The sequence below is a fragment of the Aedes albopictus genome, chromosome 3 (genome assembly GCF_035046485.1).
Source record: "Aedes albopictus strain Foshan chromosome 3, AalbF5, whole genome shotgun sequence".
In the NCBI taxonomy this organism is placed as follows: Eukaryota; Metazoa; Arthropoda; class Insecta; order Diptera; family Culicidae; genus Aedes; species Aedes albopictus.
In genome coordinates this window covers 163,768,275-163,790,631 of record NC_085138.1, presented here as the reverse complement: position 1 = coordinate 163,790,631, position 22,357 = coordinate 163,768,275, and the positions used below count along the sequence as shown (strand labels likewise).

The 22,357-nt window shown below is 42.2% G+C and overlaps 1 protein-coding gene and 1 long non-coding RNA gene across 3 annotated transcripts in view; one reads left to right on the top strand and one right to left on the bottom strand.

The window, feature by feature from the left end:
* Positions 1-22,357, bottom strand: part of LOC109422660 (carboxypeptidase D) — a 100,810-nt gene that overhangs the window by 19,114 nt on the left and 59,339 nt on the right. Inside the window, exon 6 of one of the 2 annotated variants that reach the window (XM_062859279.1) lies at positions 9,356-9,479. In XM_062859279.1, the coding sequence (XP_062715263.1) occupies positions 9,356-9,479 (124 nt within the window). Of the gene's footprint in view, positions 1-9,355; positions 9,480-9,920; positions 11,429-22,357 lie in introns of those variants that run through there. The other variant, XM_062859280.1, reaches the window with a different exon arrangement.
* LOC134291496 (uncharacterized) lies at positions 11,412-21,873 on the top strand. The gene is made up of 2 exons (XR_009999117.1): positions 11,412-12,450; positions 15,467-21,873. It is a non-coding gene; the product is annotated as an uncharacterized LOC134291496 (long non-coding RNA).

Below are 22,357 nucleotides of genomic sequence, written 5' to 3'. Positions count from 1 at the left end.
TCCACCGCTAGACTTAGGCAGTTGAATGGTGTCGAAAATGAAAACAATCGAATCCTCGACCTGTGTTTTTTCAGCGAGGAAATATCCATGGACGGCGTAGCCATGCAAGCCCCCTCTCCACTCGTTAAAATCTGTCGGCATCATCCCCCTGTGCTAGCGAGAATGAAAATATCCCCTCAAATCCGCTTTTGCGATACGGTGGAAAATGTATCCTACGATTATAGTAAGGCTGATTTCAATAAAATCAACGACTTTCTGGCACATGTCGATTGGGACGACGTTTTTCGCGATTTGGATGCCAATCTCGCTGCGTCAACGCTTTCTGGAATTCTGTGGTATGCCATAGACCAGTATGTTCCAACGAAATCTGAACGTGCGGCGCCCAAGCCGGCTTGGTCAAATGCCGATCTAAGATGTCTCAAGAGGTTGAAGAAGGCAGCCCTTCGGCGACATAGCAAACATCGGACCGACGCTACTAGAGCAGTATATTTGGAAGTGAACACCGAATACAAGAAACTCAACGATCGTCTCTACAATGCCTATCAAGAGCGTCTACAAAACAGCCTGAAATCGAAACCGAAAAGATTTTGGCGTCATGTCAATGACCAAAGGAAAGAATCGGGATTGCCTTCTACCATGACCGACGGCTCGATCATGGCAGACTCTACCACGGATATAGCCAACCTTTTCCGCACTCAATTTAGCAACGTGTTTACCAACGAACACTTGAGCCCTCAAGACGTAGCAGACGCCACCGCCAATGTTCCTCGAATATCAGCATCGCTGCAACAGTTTTCAATTTCCGACGACATGATTATTGCAGCTGGAAAGCAGCTGAAATCTTCTACGGGTTGCGGCCCAGATGGAGTTCCTTCTTTGGTATTAAAAAGCTGTTTGGATTCATTGGCAGCACCTTTGGCAACAGTGTTCAACATGTCTTTGACCTCCAAGGTGTTCCCGGAATGTTGGAAGCTATCATATGTGTTCCCTGTGTTCAAGAAGGGCAGTAGAATGAATGTTTCGAATTATCGTGGTATAGCTGCACTGAGTTCGATTTCTAAATTATTTGAGGTGATAGTTTTGCAACAGCTATTTCAGAGCTACAGTCATTACATCTCGCCGGATCAACACGGTTTCATGCCTAAGCGCACCACGACAACTAATTTGGCATGTTTTACTTCGTTTGTGATTCGCCGAATTGAAGCCGGTCAGCAAGTTGACGCTATTTACACCGACCTGTCTGCCGCTTTTGATAAAATGAATCATCAGATTGCGATTGCTAAACTCGATAAACTAGCGATGAACGATAATTTGCTCCTCTGGCTTCGATCGTATTTGACCGGACGAAGCATGTCCGTCAAAATTGGAGACCATGTTTCGATGCCTTTCTCGGTTTGGTCCGGCGTTCCTCAAGGCAGCCACCTCGGTCCATTCTTGTTCCTGCTCTACATGAACGATGTCAATCTTGTATTGGATTGTCTGAAACTCTCGTATGCCGATAATTTGAAGCTGTATTACGTAGTGAGGAACTCACATGATGCGTCTTTCCTGCAACAACAGTTGGAAATTTTCGCTCGATGGTGCCGTGTCAACCGAATGTCGCTAAATGTGTCAAAATGCTCGGTAATTTCGTTCGGCCGTAAACGCTCCCTATTACACTTTGATTATTCCCTGGCGGAAACCCGATTAAAGCGTGAAACTACAGTGAAGGATTTGGGTATTCTCTTGGATGTTCAGCTGACCTTCAAAGACCATGTGGCGTACATCGTTTCAAAAGCCTCGTCACAGCTGGGATTTCTGTTTCGCTTCTGCAAAAAGTTCACGGACGTATACTGCCTGAAAGCTTTGTATTGTTCTATTGTGCGTCCAGTACTAGAATACTCATCCGTCGTATGGTCACCGTACTACAGGAACGGAATTCAACGGATTGAGGCCGTCCAGCGTAAATTTATTCGTTTCGCCCTTCGTCACCTCAGTTGGAGGCACCCGTTAAACTTGCCAAGCTACGAAAGCCGCTGCAAACTGATATGCCTGGAGCTACTCGAGCCGAGGCGCGACGTGGCAAAAGCGTGTTTTATAGGGGATCTCCTACAAGGCAATATTGATTGTCCGCTGCTCCTCAGCATGCTGGATATCAACATACACTACCGGAATCTTCGCCAAAATGCATTCATCCGTATTCCCCGCACCAGAACTAATTATGGATTCCATGAACCGATCCGCAGTATGTCCCGTGTTTTCAACAAATGTCATCGTGTATTTAATTTTAATTTGTCCCGTGAAACTAATAAGCTTAATTTTAGAAGAGTTTTATGTTAGTTTTAAGATAAACCATTGTCATTGGGGTGGGGATTTCACCTGTTGACGAATAAACAATAAACAATAAACAATAAACAATTGTTTGTGAAAAGACACACAAGGTGTTGTGTTTGTTGTTTCGCAAACATTGTTCGCCAAAGTGCGTTTTTCCTAATTTTCTCCCGCTGCTGGATTGAGTGAACGTTGGTATTAGTGATCTCTGGTTGCGCATAGTAAGCGGCAACAAAACCATATCACCATAGCACCCCCGTGGTATTAACCCTAGCCTAGCAGGGTAAACTGGCACAACTAGCCATTGAGGCATGCCGTATGAAGCTTGAGATCCTAGGACTGAGCGAAGTCCGTTGGCCGAACTTTGGAGAACACAGATTGGCATCGGGTCAAATTCTGCTATACTCTGGCCTACGAGGTGAACACGCTCCTCGCCACCGTGGAGTTGGTTTCTGCCCAGCGCTCACGCCCACGCTACGCTCATGAAGTTTGTAGCCAGATTCAGAACACGGGTCGAAACCTTACCTTGATCCGATGTCACGCGCCAACCGATGCTGCCGAATTGCAAGACAAAGAGAACTTTTACAGTCAACTGAATGCTGTCGTGGACAAGACTCCGAAAGGTGATATCCTCATGGGTGATCCTCATGGACGACTTCAACGCAAAGGTTGATTCCGTACTTACCTTACCGGTCAGGCTAAGGCCGGGGTGGTCTCTGCTGTACATAGTAGCCGCCTCCATTCCACTCGGTCCATGGCTGTTTGTCTCCAGTTCCGCACTCTGCGTAGGGTCCGCAGATCGTCCTCCACTTGGTCGACCCACCTAACTCGCTGCGCTCCACGTCTTCTTGTACCGGTCGGATGACTCTCGAGAACCATTTTAGTCGGGTTGCTATCCGACATCCTGATGACGTGACCCGCCCACCGTAGCCTCCCGATTTTCGCGGTATGGACGATGGTTGGTTCTCTTAGCAGCTGATGCAGCTCGTGGTTCATTCGCCTTCTCCAAGTCCCGTCTTCCATCTGCACTCCGCCGTAGATGGTACGCAACACCTTCCGTTCGAAAACTCCAAGGGCGCGTTGGTCCTCTGCACGTAGGGTCCATGTTTCGTGCCCATAGAGGACGACCGGTCTAATCAACGTTTTGTAGATGGTTAACTTCGTGTTACGGCGAACTTTATTCGATCGTAGAGTTCTGCGGAGTCCAAAGTAAGCACGATTTCCTGCCACAATGCGCCTCTGAATTTCTCTGCTGGTGTCGTTGTCGTCGGTCACCAGTGAGCCCAAGTACACGAATTCTTCAACCGCCTCGATTTCATCACCGTCGATATGAATTCGGGGTGGCGGGCGCGGTGATTCCTCCCTGGAGCCCTTTGCCATCATGTACTTTGTCTTCGACACATTAATGACTAATCCGATTCGCCTGGCTTCACTCTTTAGTCGGATGTACGTTTCCGCCATCGTCTCAAATTTACGAGCAATAATATCAATATCATCGGCGAAACCAAGCAGCTGAACGGACTTCGTGAAAATCGTCCCACTCGTGTTTATCCCCGCTCTTCTTATTACACCCTCCAAAGCAATGTTGAACAGCAAGCACGAAAGACCATCACCTTGCCGTAACCCTCTGCGAGATTCGAAGGGACTCGAGAGTGTCCCTGATACTCGAACTACGCACATCACTCGATCCATCGTCGCCTTGATCAACCGTATCAGTTTATCCGGGAATCCGTATTCGTGCATAATCTGCCATAGCTGTTCTCGATCGATTGTATCATACGCCGATTTGAAATCGATGAACAAGTGATGTGTGGGCACGTTGTATTCGCGGCATTTCTGCAACACCTGGCGGATGGCGAACATCTGGTCCGTTGTAGCGCGTTCACCCATTAATCCAGCCTGATATTGCCCCACGAACTCTCTTGCAATCGGTGATAGACGGCGGCATAAAATTTGAGAGAGTATTTTGTAGGCAGCGCTCAGTAGTGTGATCGCGCGGTAGTTCCCGCAATCCAACTTGTCGCCCTTTTTGTAGATGGGACACACGATACCTTCCATCCATTCCTCCGGTAATACTTCCTCCTCCCAAATCTTGGTAATGATCCAGTGTAGTGCTCTCACCAGTGCTTCTCCACCGTATTTTAGAAGCTCGCTTGGTAGTTGATCTGCTCCAGCGGCTTTGTTGTTTTTCAAGCGGCCAACCTCTTCCTCAATCTCTTGAAGGTCAGGGGCCGGAAGTCTTTCGTCCTGTGCACATACTCCTAGATCTGTTACCACGCCACCATCGGTACTTGCAACGTCGCCATTGAGGTGCTCATCGTAATGCTGCCGCCACCTCTCGACCACCTCACGCTCGCTCGTGAGAATATTCCCATGATTATCTCGGCACATGTCGGCTTGTGGCACAAAGCCTCTGCGCGAGCGGTTCAGCTTCTCGTAGAACTTTCGTGTGTCCTTAGCGCGGTACAGCTCTTCCATCGCTTCGCGATCTCGTTCTTCCTGCTGGCGCTTTTTCATCCGGAAGACTGAGTTCTGCCTGTTCCGCGCCTGTTTGTAGCGTGCCTCATTCGCTCTCGTACGGTGTTGCAGCATTCTCGCCCATGCTGCATTCTTCTCGTTTTTCAACTGTTCACATTCGCCGTCGTACCAGTCGTTTCTGTGATTCTGAGTCGCGAAGCCTAATGCTGTAGCCGAGGTACTACCTATGGCGGATCGGATGTCCCTCCAGCCATCTTCAAGTGTAGCTGCGCCAAGCTGCTCTTCCGTTGGTAGGGCCACTGCTAACTGCTGCGCGTAGTCTTGAGCCACTTCTACGTTACGAAGTTGCTCGATGTTGAGCCGCGGCGTTCGACTTCGACGCGTGGTGATAACTGTCGAAAGTTTTGAGCGCATGCATACAGCGACTAAGTAGTGATCCGAATCTATATTCGCACTGCGGTATGTGCGGACGTTGGTTATATCCGAGAAGAATTTACCGTCGATTAGAACGTGGTCGATTTGGTTTTCTGTTTGATGGTCGGGTGATCTCCAGGTGGCTTTGTGAATATCTTTGCGGGGGAAGAAGGTGCTTCGGACTACCATACCACGGGAGGCTGCAAAGTTTACGCATCGCTGGCCGTTATCATTCGATACGGCGTGCAGGCTGTTTCGCCCGATTACCGGTCTGTACATTTCCTCCCTTCCTACCCGCGCGTTCATGTCGCCGACAACGATTTTCACGTCACACGACGAGCAACCATCGTATGTTTGCTCTAACTGCGCGTAGAACGCTTCTTTCTCGTCATCGGGTCTCCCTTCGAGTGGGCAGTGGATGTTGATGATGCTGTAGTTGAAGAAACGGCTTTTAACTCTTAACATGCACATCCTTGCGTTGATCGGCTGCCACCCGATCACACGTTGTCGCATCTTGCCCAACACTATAAATCCTGTTCCCAGTTCATTGGTGGTGCCACAGCTTTGGTAGAAGGTAGCCGCTCGATGTCCGCTTTTCCACACTTTCTGTCCAGTCCAACAAAGTTCCTGCAACGCCACGATGTCGAAGTTGCGGGGATGTAGTTCGTCGTAGATTATCCTGTCACATCCTGCGAAACCTAGTGACTTGCAATTCCATGTTCCAAGTTTCCAATCGTAGTCCTTATTTCGTCGCGTGGGTCTTTGCCGATTGTATCGAGTCGTATTTTCTCCTATGTTATTCGCAATGGGGATTTTTACGGGTGGCTTATTGGGCCTACGCCAACACTCCTGTCTCGCCGGAGGGCCATCGTGCCAGTTCTGTTTAACGTCCCAACCAACACTGGGACGGCCACGCTGATGGGGCTACCACCTTGGATCTAGCTGGGCGTGGTGCAGCGTTTCTTACTCAGCCGCTGGATGCCAGAACAGACGCTGTTTGAGCCGCACCTCCTTGGTGAACAGACGCTCGGATCGTACCTCCTCAATCTAGCTGACGTCAGAAGGACAACAGTGCCCAGGCTGCACTACCAGCTAAGCACACAACTCTTAGCTGGCGGTCTTTGTCATCGCTTGACCCGTGGAAGCATGAGGTAGGAACTTGTGAGGACCAGAGCTATATTGGACGCTCTCCTTATCGACTCACCGTTTTGCAGCTCTGCCCCCGCACCATTCCAAATGTTCTAGCAATATTGTTCATGTCGTCCACGAAACATACAAATTGACCGGAGTCTAGCTCGTCGTATTAAACCTTCCAGAGAGATGTTGAAGAGCAGGCAAGAGATTCCGTCACCTTGTCGCAGTCCTCCGGCAAGATTCGAATGATCTGGATAGCTCACATTAAATCCTTACGCAGTCCATCGTTGCTTTGGGTCAGCTTTCCAGGAAATCAGTTTTCGTCCATGACTTCCCATAGCTCTGTGCAGCCGATAGTGTCGTATACCGCCTTGCAGCCGATGAACAGGTGATGAATTGAGACCTGGTGTTCACGGCATTTCTGAAGGATTTGCCGTACAATGAAGATCTGATCGGTTGTCGATCTGGCCGTCGACGAAGCTGGCTTGATAACTTCCCACGAACTCATTTGTTTTAGGTGAAAGACGACTGAAAATGATCTGGGAAAACACTTTGTAGGCGGTATTCAAAATGGTGATCGTTCTGAAGTTTCAGTGAATCGGAGAGATTACCCTTTCCTTCAACTCCTCGGTTTCCGAGAACTTGACTATCAACCGGTGCAGACAGGTGCCCAACTTTTCTGGGCCCATCTTGATGAGTTCAGCTGCGATACCATCCTTTCCAGCTGCTTTGTTGGGTTGAAGCTGGTGAGTGGTATCATTATCAGTTGGGAGTTGGATCAGTTCCGTTCGCAGCTGCACTGGCGCAGTTGTTTCCTCCGTTGCCCTGACCTCCCGTGCTTACGTTTTGCACGTCATTCAGGTGCGCATCGAAGTGCTGCTTCCACCTTTCGATTACCTCACGTCCATCTCTCAAGAGGCCCCCGTCCTTATCCCTGCATATTTTACGGCACGAAGCCGTTGCGGGAAGCATTGAGCTGCTGGTAGAACTTCCGTATTTCTTGGGGACGTCATAGCAGTTCCATTTATTCGCACTTCGCTTCTTCCAGGCAGCCCTTATTTTCCGAAAGAGGCGGGTCTGCGGTTTCTGCTTCATTTTGTAACATTCCTCGTTCTGCCGGGCTCATTGCCGCTTGCGCTGCGTTCTTCTCCTCTTAAATCGCTGTGCACTCTTCGTCGAACCATTCTTTCGTCGATTCCTTTCCACGTACCCGATGGTAATGTCGGGTGAATCGCAGCTGTATCGTTCTTGGAAAGAACGTGAAATCGAAACGAAGCAAGCAAATTGATACCAAACATCATTTTGTTGCGACTGGAACCGTAAAATTCAAACCTATTAGAACTACAGCTCCAGAAGCTGATATATTCACAAAACTCTGCGATATCAACATCGGGCAGTTCCTGGAAAGCATCAACCTGCTTTCATCTTCCTTCTTCATTCAATTTTAGTTTTTCGGGAGCCCGGACTTCCGTAAGACAGTTCCAGAGAAATTCTTGAAATAAGTTAAAAAAATCTGTAATATTCGAGGAAAACACAGCCTACTTTGATTTGAGGTCAGTCGAGATGAACCCATATAAGCGCTGTTGTAAAATTTTATTTTATATACAAGCTCCTCACTGCAAAATGTCATCTGTGAGCACCCGTTTCGGTGACCATTTTTGAACCATCGTAGGTTGGTTTAGCAAAATGATAGCTTAGAAGCGTAAAATCAGCATTTATTTTTTTCAAAAAAAAAAAAAATCAAGATACATTTAAAGATTTCCATGTATGAAAATGCTGACAAAATTCTTGTCTGCATTTCAAATGCTTCTTAAGGACTGTTCAATAAAGAAAGTGGACATCTGTTTACCAATAGTTTAGAGTTAAAACTAAACAAAAAATTGTGAATTTTTACTCAGTGTGTAAAAACATTGTTTACTTCGGCAACACATTCAAAGAAAACGGAAAAAAAAATTAGAAATTTTGAGCGATGGGTTGGATTAGCTTAGCGACTAGCATATAAATTCTGCACAAATGGTGTTCCAAAAAGTTGTCGTTTCGAGCATTGGCATACTAGTACACTTCCGGGACCGCAATTTTTCAACGCTGAGCAGGGGACAGATGTGCTTGGATGATGTATGGTACATCAGAACCAAAAAAAAAAAGGGAAAAAGTTTTTGGTGTGGCAAGCCAATTGCTCATGCGGCTTAAACAGTTCTTCGTATTTCACAACAGGAACAATCAACGGTAAAAATTACATAAAGGAATGCATCAAAAAACGACTTCTACCCAGCTATCGAAAACATACGGATCCTCCATTGTTATGGCCGGATCTAACATCCGCTTATTACGTTTCTTCTACACTAGAGATGTTCAAGACGGAAAAAGTCGATTTTGTCGAAAAATGGCAAAATCCACCGAACTTCCCTGAACTGCGTCCTGTGAAAAGATACTGGACCATAATTAAGCGGCATCTCAAAAAAGATGGAAGAGAAGCAAGATCTGATAATTGTTTCAAGAAAATTTGGTCTGCGGCACAACGAAAGGTTACGGAGAAAGTTGTGCAGAATCTAATGGGAGGTATCAAGAGGAAAGTCCGAGGGTTCTCCAGAAATGCGAAGTAAATGTTCAAACTCACGTGAATTCGGCCACATGTATGTTGATTGTCTTATATAAAAAATAAACATATGAATTTGTTCGAAAATAAATATTTTCTATTGAAAAACAGGTGTCCACTTTCTTTAATGAACAGTCCTTATTTATGCTATTTGCACAGATTATGTCCTTATATTGGCCAATGAATTTTGCATATAAACAAGCAAGCAAACAAGAATGATTCCATACCCAGACAACCAGTACTCGTATAAGATGATAAAGTGGAGGCCATATGCGCGCATGCCTTCATTTAGGCGCATGTAAATGTACGCATATCGCCTCCACTTTAAGAGCTTATTCAACATCTTATACGATCACTGGTTGACTGGGTAGGCCAAACCTGTATGTAAAGTATGTATGAATGTAAAAATAAAACAAAACTTACGACTCCATAGCGGTGAAGTTGTGATGTTCAAACTTGGGCTTCATCAGGAATCCGTACTCGTCCGGCTGTTGCCGCACCACTCGTGGATGTTTGGTCTTATCTGCGACAGCGATGGCCGACGAAACTGAAAGTGTGTTGTGAACAGTCAGAGGTGTTAGTCACGATCGTTAATTCGCTAATTTTTGTAAGAATTTAACATTTAGAACTTATCACATCATTAGTTGTACCGTAACCCACCTTATTGACTACTTAGGACAAATGATAATTGTTGCGCATTCACTTATTTTTTATGTATGATTTGCATTTTTTTTCTATGTAAAACTGTACAAGCCAACTATATAATGCACCGAATTCCGATTTGAAGCACTACACCATATACATACACATTTCTCTCACCGTCACAGTTCGATATTTCCGAGAATCCGAGACCAAAAAGTTGACAATTTACATAAAGAGGAAACAGAAGACCAACAAAAACTAGAGATAAATCAGCCGGGGGCTGAAAATCTTCATGATAAAGAAATAATAACACTAATAAAAAACTTAAAATCCAATAAAAGACCAATTTTGGGTGAATCAATTCGTGAAAATTGCTTTATTCATCAATGTGTGTATAGACATACCTTTATATTTGTTCATATTTTACAACTTTAAAACACTTGTTTTCCACTTTGTTTAATGAGAGTTACCAATGTTTATTTTGTTTCGCTAAATACGGGATAACGGCTAATATGTGCATTTACATTTTCACGTTCAAAGTTTGTTACATTGTTTTTCCAACACCGTTCGTCGCTTATCGCGATTGGTTTGTTGTTTTGTTTTTTTAAACATTCATATATTACAGAAGTAGGTTGGATGAGGACAGTAGAAGCAGAATTGCGACAGATTGGCCGGGTGCCTCTCTCCTTTCCAATGTGGTTGGTCCAGGATCAAAATTAGAGCAGTTCGAGGGGGACACAGGAGGGACCTGAGTTTGTTTTTTGGGTGTTTGAAAGTTTGTGCCTTCTTTTTTTGATTATCTTCCTATGATTAGTTTTTGTTCGGACAACAGGCGATTGTCGTCAGATTTTATCACGACGTTGTTTTTTTTCCTTACTTTTTTTGCGTCTCGTGATTTATGTTTTAGCGAAGACCACATTCTCAAGAAGACTTGCAGCACTGCTGAAAATCGGGAGTCACTGCTAGTAGCGCCACCCCGGATGAAGGTGGCACTATTCATGATAGTGTGTGTAAATTTTCATACTCGCACCAATACACTCTTACACTTTTACGCAAAGGTACCAACTTAGCTCGCCAGTCAGCGGTGCCGTCGGTGACGCTTGCCGTTAGTCTGGTAAAATAACAGAGTTGCATGTCTTCTTGATAAAGTAGTCTTCGGTTTTAGTTAACAAGGCGATAAGATCTGACGAAAGTAGTCCATTGAACGATTACAAAAGTAGTGTGACATTCGAAAACGGCCTCCCCAATAACATCGAGGCGATAATTTTTTAGGACTTCTTTATCGGATTTTTGTATTCCTTTCGTTACAATAAAATGTGTGTATGTATAGGTATGTGGAGGGGTGGATAGAGCATGCTTGAAAGCTGCGTGTCGTTCTAATTTGTCAGTTTGTGTGAGTGTGTCGGAAAGATAAACCTAATCATTCTCTCTAGAAACTAATTTTCACATGCACTACAAAAAATAAATAAATAAATTAAAATGCTCTTCTGATTGGTTGTAGAATCTTCTTTTCTTTCATCTATCAATAGTTTGTTCGTCTGTTGTTCTCGAGTCTCCTGTACAATCGTTGTTGAGGGTAGTAGTTGTTGTAGTATTGTTGATAGTTGTAGAAGGGTTGTTGAGATTCAGCTTGTGGCTGTTGATAGAAGTGTGGTCTGTCGTAGTAATGGTACTGGTAGTAGTAAGGTTGTTGAGGCAGGGCAGATCGGGTACCACCACCACCGCCGGTTTGGTACCATTGAGGTGCCCATTCCCGGACATAGGTAGTCTGAGGTGGTCTGACTGTTGTTGCGATGGTGGGTTTTGTCGGCTTATTCTGCGGACGTCTTCTGGGCGTAGGCCTATGGGTTCTCACTGAAACACGGTTGAATGGTTTTTTTCAGAGGAAAGATTAATAATTGTTTCTGGTTTTACGAGGTTGAATGAATTCCACACGGGCGGTTTACCTACTGGGATGATTCCGAATGATGGCAATAGTGAGATCTTTGTTATCACCAGAAGTTTAGAAATGCATGATTTGTTATAAAACACAAATTGACAAATAGCAGAATGATAAATGAATAAAACTAAGAAGAACTCACTAAATTTCAAATGCAAAACACAATCTAAAGAAGTTTGAAACACAAGCTGTAAACTCTGTTTATACTGTGAATGACCTGAATGAAGCGCAATTTATCTCGAAATTCAAGAAAAAAACTTTACTTCAAGCACGATCAGAGTTCTACCCAGATTTGATTATTTTTTTTCTCGTAATCAGAGGATACTTCTTTAGGGGATTTTATTACATAAGCCGGACTCTATTATCTGCGACATTTGGTGTCAGAAGCAGCTTCACAAATGTTCCATCTGGAGATTACTCCAGGAATGTTATCTGGGGATCCCTTCAGAAATTTCATCAAATTTTCCTTTTGAAGTATCTGTAGGGATTCCTACAAAAGTTTTGTTTTGGTTCCCCGTCAATCGAGAAATTTGACCTCAGGATTTCTCCAGGACCTCCTAAAGGATTACAGAAGAAACTCTTGGAAGAATTCCAAAAAGCGCTTTTGAAGAATTACAACAGGAAACTCAAAGAGGATACCTAAAAAGAACTTTTGAGAGATTCCTTCCGCTAATTTTTGGAGGATTTTCATAAAGAACTTTGGGATGATTTCCACCATGGAGGATTTTCAGAGGAGTGTCTCCTGCAGGATTTACAAAAAGCTTTTGTCGAGTTGAAGATAATAGCTGTAAAATACCAAACGCAGGTATGCAACATCTTCGTGTGTAGTATATTCAGTGGATAGCGGGTGAATAGTAACACCAGGTATTCAAAGCATGCCTTAATAAACCTACGCTTTCACACAACTACAACAGTTCTCAATAAACCAGTACTGTAGGTGAGGAATTCCACGGAGTCATGTCAGGCGATCCTGAGCGACCATTTCAAAAATATCTGAAACTTTGCACAGTTTTTCAATTTCATCTAAATCGTCATTTTTCGATATCAAACCTTCATATTCACTCACGACTAACTTTTCAGAAGGGTGTATGCTAAAACAGCTCAAAAATATTCTAAAAGCTGTACAGCAAAAACGGATTTTTCGATTGTTATGAATTTTTCAGCAAAGTTAGATAACTAAATGATGATTCCTTAGAAAATATACACTGTAAAAAATTTATTTTTTTACTTAAAAAAAATATGATTTTTGTCACAAAAACTCAAATATCTCAAAACCCTATCTTTTTACCAACGTTAATTTTTTAGGGGAAATGGCCCTTTATATCAGCTATCTACCATAAAATTTTGGTGATGGTAAACTGATAAACAAAAAAGTTATGACATTTCAAATATTTCACAATTTTTACATTTAGTAACAAAAAAAATTTTTTTTCTGTGTAAATTATTTTGAGAATTATTTTTTGATGCTGATTTTATTGTAAAGGCTACCGCCTGAATTAAACAAGTTGTTTTCATGATACTTTTGTTTGATTATTCATAATTTCTACAGTATCTATTGGAAACTTAGACGCGATCCAGTGTTTTGATCTTGATATTGAGAGTGTCATACTTTTTATTGTACGTGACTGGTGAAAAAATCCCTTGATAGTGTTGAAAAGCTGTTGATTATAAGAAAAATGGAATTAAACTTATTTTTAAGACAAAATCTGTATAATAAAAGTTTTATATACGCGTATACGTCTAGTTTATCTTCAAAAAAAATACCTCTTAGAGAACAGACTTTATGATCGGAAGAATGCGAGTAACTTCAACAACAACAAATGCATGAGAGTTACCTACCACGTGAAAATCCATCGCCCAGTTCACACTACCCCCACCTGGTGGAAATGTTTCACGAAATACTGCGATGTGCAATATCGTCATCAGAAGGCGCTAGTGTGAAACGTCAAACGCAAAGAAAAATGATGGGCACTCTTCTGGTTATGAAAGCCACAACCAAGATTCAAAATGATCGTTAAAGGCGTGGTCAATGAAAATTTCGTCAGTGTTACGTTTGTTTGTCTGTATACATACCATGACAATGCTCACGAAAAAGCAAAAAAAAGAATACTACCGCTATGGATATTAAATAGTAAATTTTTTCTTCAGCCAAGCAAACAACACCAAACTAGTCAGTTAAAACTAATAAGTGATTTTGTTTATTATAATCTAACGAACAACATGAACAGTCGCTTTCTCAAAGGTCTTCAACTCAACTCTCTCTTGTAGACCGTTTGATGAAAAAAAAATGATCAAAGGAGTTACGAAATCTCACCGAAAGCACCATAGATAATCTGAAAGAGACTGGTTATGCCCAAATTGAATCCAAATTTACGCATTTGCACGTCCTGCCGTCTAGACTTTGACAAACGAGCCATCTGTATATCATCGGTAAAGCAGGGCGTAGGAAGTTCGAAAACGACAACAACTGAGAAATTGCCAGAAGTGCTAAGTGCAGAGAGTCATGTCACCGTACCATCAGCGACATCAGTTTAAACAATTAATCACGCCCCTTTTCAAAAATGCTTTGATATATACTTCAACATCTATACCCATTTCAATATTTTTAACGTTGCAAAACACGCTTTCAACATTCATTTTGAAGAAGAGGGAAAACACTTGTCCTCAAATGTAACAGCAAATAATGAATAAACGACTAATGCGCGGAGGGCGTGATAAAATCGGAACATTACTGTACATATAATATACATAATACATAATAAAAACAGCTTGTTTTACTCACGCAAGGCCATTAACAATAAAAAAAATCAGCATCAAGCTGCGATTTCCGGCCGAAATAAAGGCAGGAACAAATCTCATTTTCTTCTTTTGTCACAGCGCTCGTTGACTCGTTAAGGGGGAGGATGATAAATAATAAATGTATTCGATGGAAAAATATCCAAACAATTAGGCAACATAGATAAACTCATCGGATTTATTAAGAAAGTTTCTGTGGAACTCGAATTACACCTTAAATTTGTTGATTTTCTTGAACATTTTATTTGTGCCCCCCTCAAAATGTTGAATTCCGACCAAAATTTTCCGAAGGGGCGGTGACATAAGAGAAAATCGAAATTTGTATTAGCCTAATTTACACTAAAAAAAATTATAACTAAATGTGAAAATTGTGGAATGTTTGAATTGTCATAACTTTTTTGTTTATTAGTTTATCATCACCAAATTTTTATGGTAGATTGCTAATACAATGGACCGTTTTCCCTAAAAAAATTGCGTTGGTAAAAAGATAGGGTTTTGAAATATTTGAGTTTTTGTGACAAAAATGATATTTTTTAATGTTAAAAAAGATTTTTTTTTCACAGTGTATATTTTCTTAGGAATCACCATTTAGTTATCTAACTTTGCTGAACAATAAAATCAGCATCAAACTGCGATTTCTGACCGAAATAATTTACACAGAAAAAAATATTTACCAAATGTGAAAATTGTGAAATGTTTGAAATGTTATAACTTTTTTGTTTATTAGTTTACCATCACCAAATTTTTATGGTAGATTGCTATTACAATGGACCGTCTTCCCTAAAAAAATTGCGTTGGTAAAAAGATAGGGTTTTGAGATATTTGAGTTTTTGTGACAAAAATGATATTTTTAATGTTAAAAAAGATGTTTTTTTCACAGTGTATATTTTCATAGGAATCACCATTTAGTTATCTAACTTTGCTGAAAAATTCATAGCAATCGAACGAACCATTTTGGCTGTACAGATTTTTGAATATTATTGAACCATTTTCACATACACCCTTTCGAAAAGTTAGTCGTGATTCAAAATAAAAATTTGATATCGAAAAATGGCGATTTAGATGGAACTGAAAAACTGTGCAAAGTTTCAGTTCAATAGAAAATCATGAATTAAAAAATTTCCTTAATTTTGATGTTGTTGCTTGGAATCGCTCAGGTGTGACAATACCTGTACAATACCAAAATATGTTATTTTTAATACCAGGAAAACCGATCATGCCAATAACAGGTACGATACCAGGCTTTGGTATGCTGGTTTCAGTTACGTGTCAGTTATTCATTCCTGCTAGGGTGTGGATGAATTACGAAAGGAATTCCTGCAGGAATTTCAAAAAGGATGCCTTCTAGAATCCCTGAAGAAACTTTTGTTAGGAATCCTAACAAAAATCCTGCGATTTTTTCTGCACGAATCACAGATGTACTTGGGGGTTTTCGGTCTTACAGGCATCGATTCTCAATCCTTAAAGGTTTTTATGAGAGAATGCCGAAAAGAACTCATTAAAGATCTCAGAAGGAACTTTCGGAGGAACCTCAGGAAAACATTCTGGGGAAACTCCTGGAGGAATCCCAAAAGAAACTCCTGATCCCTGGTGGCACTCCTAAAGGAATCCTTTTAGCTTATGTCTTTACACCCCACTATGATGTTGAAGTGTCTCTTCCGCACGAAACGAGGTTAAAAGAGAACAAAAAATCTCTCATCACTCACATCTGGTTGACGGCGAGGTTCAATCACATGTTTTCTGGCATTTGCGCTCATCAGCGAGAAGCACTCATTGAAGATGATTATATGCAATGCATTTGGTTGAGTATTTCTACATTCATTTTCAAGAATCTCACGGCGGAGGTGAAAGTGATTGCGAAGATCTTTCAATTCAGTGAAGTTTTAATAAAATTAATGAGATTTTTAAACTCTGGTTTAATCCAGAAGGAACTCCTAGAGAAATCCCAAGGACCGGCAACTATTAAAGGTATCCAACAATCAAATTTCGCATTGAATTCCAAGAGATAGCCATCGTACAAGATTACCTATAGAACAATCTCAGAAGGAACGCCTGAAAGTAGTTCTGGGTAAACTTCAAGTTATTAAATTCCATGAGATATCCTAAAGAGAAAAATCTAATGAGATTTTCTGAAGGTATTCCAGAAATAACTCCCAAAGCAGCCCGTGAACGAACTTCTGGAGCAACTACATCAGAAACTCATGAAGCAATTCCGGGTGTAACTTCTACTGAAAACCCCTACTGAAAACAAGGAGAATTCCTTTTGGAATTCAAATGGGAATTGATTTGAACTGAAAAATTTCTCCAGGAGATCTTTAAGAATACTTCTAGAATTTGTCTGAGAATTTTCTCCAGAATTTCTTCCAAGAAGTTCCGGAGAATTTCCTCAGTTCATCGGGAAGTCCTCCTGGACTTCCCCGAGAATTATTTTAGGAGCTATTTAGGCATTCATCCAGAATTTCTCCGGGAATCCTTCGATGGCTTTCCCATGAATACCACAGGAATTTCTTTAGAAGTTCCCCAAGAATTCATGCGGCATTTGTGGTACGATCCATCCAGGATTTCCCTGAGAATTTCTCCACGATTTCCCTGTAAACGATTACAAACATCATTTGAAAAACCCCTCATCAAGATGTCTTCCAGCAATTGCATGATTCTCTTCAAGACTTCCTAATGATTTTTTTCTAGGGTTTTCCATGAAATTCTTTAAGTTGTTCCTCGGGTATGTTTCCACGAGTTCCACAAAAACTCCCACGAAATTCGGGAACACTGGAATGGGAGTTTATCGGGAATTCCTTCAGGAGTTTCACGAGAATTCCTTACGGAGTTTCTCCAGGAATAGCTCTAGTAGTTCCTTGGAAATTCTTCTAAGAGTTTCTCGGAAATTCCTCCAAGAGTTCAACGGAAATTCTGCCAGGAGTTTCTCGGTAATTCCTTCAGTAGTTTCATAGGAATTCCTCCTGAGAATTCTTTGAGAAGATTCTCGGAAATTTCTACAGAAGTTCCACGGGAATTCCTCCAAGAATTTCTTCAACAGTTCCTCGGGAATTCCTTCAGGAGTTTCGCGAGAATTTCTTCAGGAGTTTCGCCAGAATTCCTTCCGGAGTTCTTCCAGAATTTCTCTAGGAGTTCTACCACGAGTTCCACGGAATTTCTCCAGGAGTTACTTGAGAATTCTTCCAAGAGTTTCCCGTAAATTTCTACAGAAGTTTCGTGAGAACTCTTTTTTTCTCGAGGTGTTCCACGGGAATTCCTCCAAGAGATCCTCGGAAATTCTGACCGGAGTGCTTTGGCAATTCTTCCAGGAGTTTCATGAGAATTCATTAAAAAGTTTCTCCAGGAATTTCTCTAGTAGTTCCTCAAATATTCTCACAGAAGTTCCTCGGGAATTTCTCCAGGAGCTTCACGAGAATTCCTTTAAGAGTTCTTTGGGAATTCCTGGGAGTTCCACGGAAATTCTGCCTGGAGTTTCTCGAGATTTCTTCCAGGAGTTTCACGAGAATTTATTCAGGAGTTCCTCGAGAATTCCTCTAGGAGTTCCACGGAAATTCTGCCAGGAGTTTCTCGGCAATTCTTCCAGGATTTTCACGAGAACTCCTCAATGAGTTCCTCGGAAATTCCTCAAGGAGTTCCACGGAAATTCTGCCATGAGTTTCTCAATAATTTCTCTAGTGGTTCCACGGGAATTCCTCCAGGAGTTACTCGAGAATTCTTCCAGGTGTTTCTCGGAAATTTCTACAGAAGTTCCACTGGAATTCCTCCAGGAGATGTTTGCGAGTTTCTCCAGGAGTTCATCGGGTATTCCTCTAGTAGTATCATGGATTTTCCTCCAGGAGTTATTCGAGAATTCTCGGGAATTCCTCGAGGTGCTCCACGGAAATTCCCCCAAGTGTTCCTCAGAAATCCTCCAGGAGTTTTATGAGAATTCCGTATCAAATTCCTTCAGGAATTCTTTTAGAAGTTCCTCGGAAATTCTTCTACGGGTTTCTCGGAAATTCCAAGGAGTTCCACGAGAATTCCTCTAGGAGTTCCACGGGAATCCCTCCAGGAGTTACTCGAGAATTTTTCCAGGAGTTTCTCGGAAATTTCTACAGAAGTCCCACGGGAATTCCTCCAGGAGATGTTCCCGAGTTTCTCCGGGAGTTTATAGGGAATTCCTCCAAGAATTTCTTCAACAATTTCTCAGGAATTCCTCGAGATGTTCCACGGAAATATCATCAAGAGTTCATCAGGAATTCCTCCAGGAGCTTCACGGGAATTTTTTCAGGAGTTCTTCGAGAATTCCTCTAGGAGTTCCACGGAAATTCTGTCAGAAGTATCTCGGTGATTCCTCTAGTAGTTCCACGGAATTTCCTCCAGGAGTTGTTCGAGAATTCTTTCAGAAGTTTCTCGGAAATTCCTACAGAAGTTCCACGGAAATTCCTTCGAGAGATGTTCACGAATTGCTCCAGGAGTTCACCGAGAATTCCTCCAAGAATTTCTTCAACAGTTTCTCGGGAATTCCTCGAGGTGTTCTACGGAAATTTCATCAAGAGTTCATCAGGAATTCCTCCCGGAGTTTCACGAGAATTCCACCAGAAGTTTATCGAAAATTTCTCACGGAGTTCCTCGGGAATTTCTCCAGAAGCTTCATGAGAATTTTATAGGAGTTCTACGGTGATTCCTCTAGTAGTATCATGGATTTTCCTCCAGGAGTTATTCGAGAATTCTTCCAGGAGTTTGTCGGAGACGAGCTTGGTGGTCTAGTGGCTACCGCTTCTGATTGATATGCAGAAGGTCCTGGGTTCAATCCCTGGCTCGTCCCTTTCCTCCTACTTTGTATCTTTCTATCTACTTTCTCTCTCACTCTCTCTCTCCTACATATACATCTCATGTATATTCGTATGTTCGTAGCGATCGCTAGAACCAGAAACGGATTGAAAAAAGCCGTTTCCCTTCCTTCCAACTTTCATCACAGCACAGTGTCAATCTATCATATAACGCCTGCAAGTTATGCAACCAAGCGGACTGTGCCGCTTCACAGTAATCTTCACACAATCTAACGCTTTACTCTCCTGGCACCCTTGCACCAATGCATGATCCATGTGCCAAAAATAAACATTTCCCACCAACACACCAACATCCGCATGACCTTGTGCAGGCGCAGAGGATTCAACGGCCTGATGTGGGCAAGCGATTGCAATCATTACTTCCCTCCCCTTCCCCATTGACCTGCATCCTGGCGCAGCAGGCGCCATTGTCGCCTATAAATACAAGACCACCAACGCTCACACACTGAAGATGCCTGTTAGTCCCAAGCAGCTATCTCATTGGTTCCTTGTGTGAGTGTAGTTGATCTGGCGATACTGGAGTTGCAACTGCGGGCGGTCAATCAAGCTCAAGCTCAAGCTCAAGCTCAATTCTTCCAGGAGTTTGTCGGAAATTTCTGTAGAAATTTCACGGGAATTCCTTTAAGAGATGTTCGCGAATTTTTCCAGGAGTTCATCGAGAAATCCTCCAAGAATTCCTTCAACAGTTTCTCGGGAATTCCTCGAGGTGCTCCACGAAAATTTCCCAAGTGTTCCTCAAAAATTCCTCCAGGAGTTTTATGAGAATTCCGTAAGAAATTCCTTCAGGAATTCTTTTAGTAGTTCCTCGGAAATTCTTCTAGGAGTTTCTCGGAAATTCCGAGGAGTTACACGAGAACTCCTCTAGGAGTTCCACGGGAATCCCTCCAGGAGTTACTCGAGAATTCTTCCAGGAGTTTCTCGGAAATTTCTACAGAAGTCCCACGGGAATTCCTCCAGGAGATGTTCCCGAGTTTCTCCAGGAGTTCATTCCTCCAAGAATTTGTTCAACAATTTTTCAGGAGTTCCTCGAGATGTTCCACGGAAATATCATCAAGAGTTCATCAGGAATTTCTCTAGGAGTTTCACGTGAATTCCACAAGAAGTTTCTCGAAAATTCCTTAAGGAGCTCATCAAGAATTCCTCCAGGAGCTTCACGAGAATTTTTTCAGGAGTTCTTCGAGAATTCCTCTGGGAGTTCCACGGAAATTCTGCCAGAAGTTTCTCGGTAATTCCTCTAGTAGTTTCACGGATTTTCCTCCAGCAGTTATTCGAGAATTCTTCCAGGAGATTCTTGGAAATTTCTACATAAGTTTCACGGGAATTCCTCCAGGACGTGTTCACGAATTTTTCCAGGAGTTTATCGAGAATTCCTCCAAGAATTCGTCGACAGTTCTTCAGGAATTCCTCGAGGTGCTCCACGAAAATTCCCACAAGAGTTTCACAGAAATTCCTCCAGGAGTTTTATGAGAATTCCTTAAGAAATTCCTCCAAGAATTCCTCTAGCAGTTCCTCGGAAATTCTTCAAGGAGTTTCTCGGAAATCCTTACAGAAGTTCCTCGGGAATTCCACCAGGGGTTTCTCGAAAATTCCTCAAGGAGTTTCACTAAACTCTTAAAGGAGTTCTTCCAAGAATTCATCCTGTAGTTCCTCGGAAATTCTTCTAGGATTTTCTCGGAAATTCCTCCAGGAGTTTCACGAGAATTCTTTTAGAAGTTTTTCGGGAATTCCTCCAGGCGAATTTCTCCAGGAATTTATCCGGAATGATCCCAGGAATTTCTTAAGGGGTTTCTCGTGAATCCCTCGAGGAGTTCCATGGAAATTCCTCCAGGAGCTCCTCCCAGTCTTGCCAGATTTCTCCATTTCAAAGAAAAACTCCTGGAAACCCCCTGCAAGAACTTCGGGAGCAACTATTAAGGAAATCCCAAATGGAGCATGTGGTAGCAAATCCGGGAAGAGCTCTGAAAATAATCCTGAGAAAATCTGTAAATACATAATCTCAGGTGGATGAAACCTGCAAGAAATTCGGTATACAACTACAAGGAAAAGCCTGGAAAAAGCAATAGCTCCTTCAGAAACCCAAGAAGGCATTCAGGAAAACAATTTTAGGTGAAAGTACAGGGGAAAATTCAGAAAAACTCTGAGAGATATCCTAGGTCCAACAGCGGAAGGAATTTTCTGAGAGTAGTCCTGGGAGAAACTCCTAGAGAAATCTCTGTTGACATTTCAGATGAAATCTCACAAGAACCTTTGGGGAAAACCTCAGCTAAAACTCCTGTAGAAATCCAGGGAGAAACTCTAGAAAAAATCTCACGGAAATTTCTTGAAGATATTAATACAAGACAAACTTCTGAAGAAATCCTGGGAGAAACTCTTGCAGAAAATTCGAAAAAAAAAATTCTCTAAGAAACCCCTAGGAGCTCTAGGAGAAATCTCAGGAATAACTCCTGTAGCAACTCTGGGGGCATCTCTGTAAGAACTCCCAAGAGTAACACAGCAAAAAATCGCCTAAAATCTTCAAGAAGAATCCCGAAAGAAACTCTTGAAGAAACTCCGCACCAACATCTGCGATATACCTTAGAGAAACTCTTGTGGAGATCTCGGCATTAATCCTGGTAGAAGTCCCACGAAAATATCTTTGGGCAAAACGGTGGAGGAATCCCGCGAGGGACTCAGGGAGAAATTCTTTAAGATCTCCATGGAACACTCCGTATGTAGGAATCCGAGGGAATCTACGGTAGGAATTCAAAACGGAATACCACAAAAATGGCGTGAAAAATACGGAAGAAATCTTGTAAGAAATCTTGGGAGTCATCTAAAGAGCCACAACTAAAAGAATGGACATCTGGTTCATCCGAAGATTTAATGTCCACACATCCGGAGGAAGCGTGGGGACCAAACGAAGTCTGATTCAACTCCTTCTACATTGTTTCCTTATGCTTGGCCAAATAAGGCGTTTCTCTTGTGGTGTTCACAGAAAGCAGAGGGCAAACTTCTTCAAAAGTTTTTATGATGAAGGTCATTAACGGCGTCATCTCACTATTCACTAAATAAAATGCTATTAAATATTATACACAAGGTTAGTGAACAAATTTGATTACTTTGGAAACGATCGTAAATATGGGAAAGAAATATTGACAATAATATACTGTAAAACTGAACATCAAATTATAGACGAAGAGTAGAAACAAAGCAAAAAAACTATACAGCAATACAAGTAAA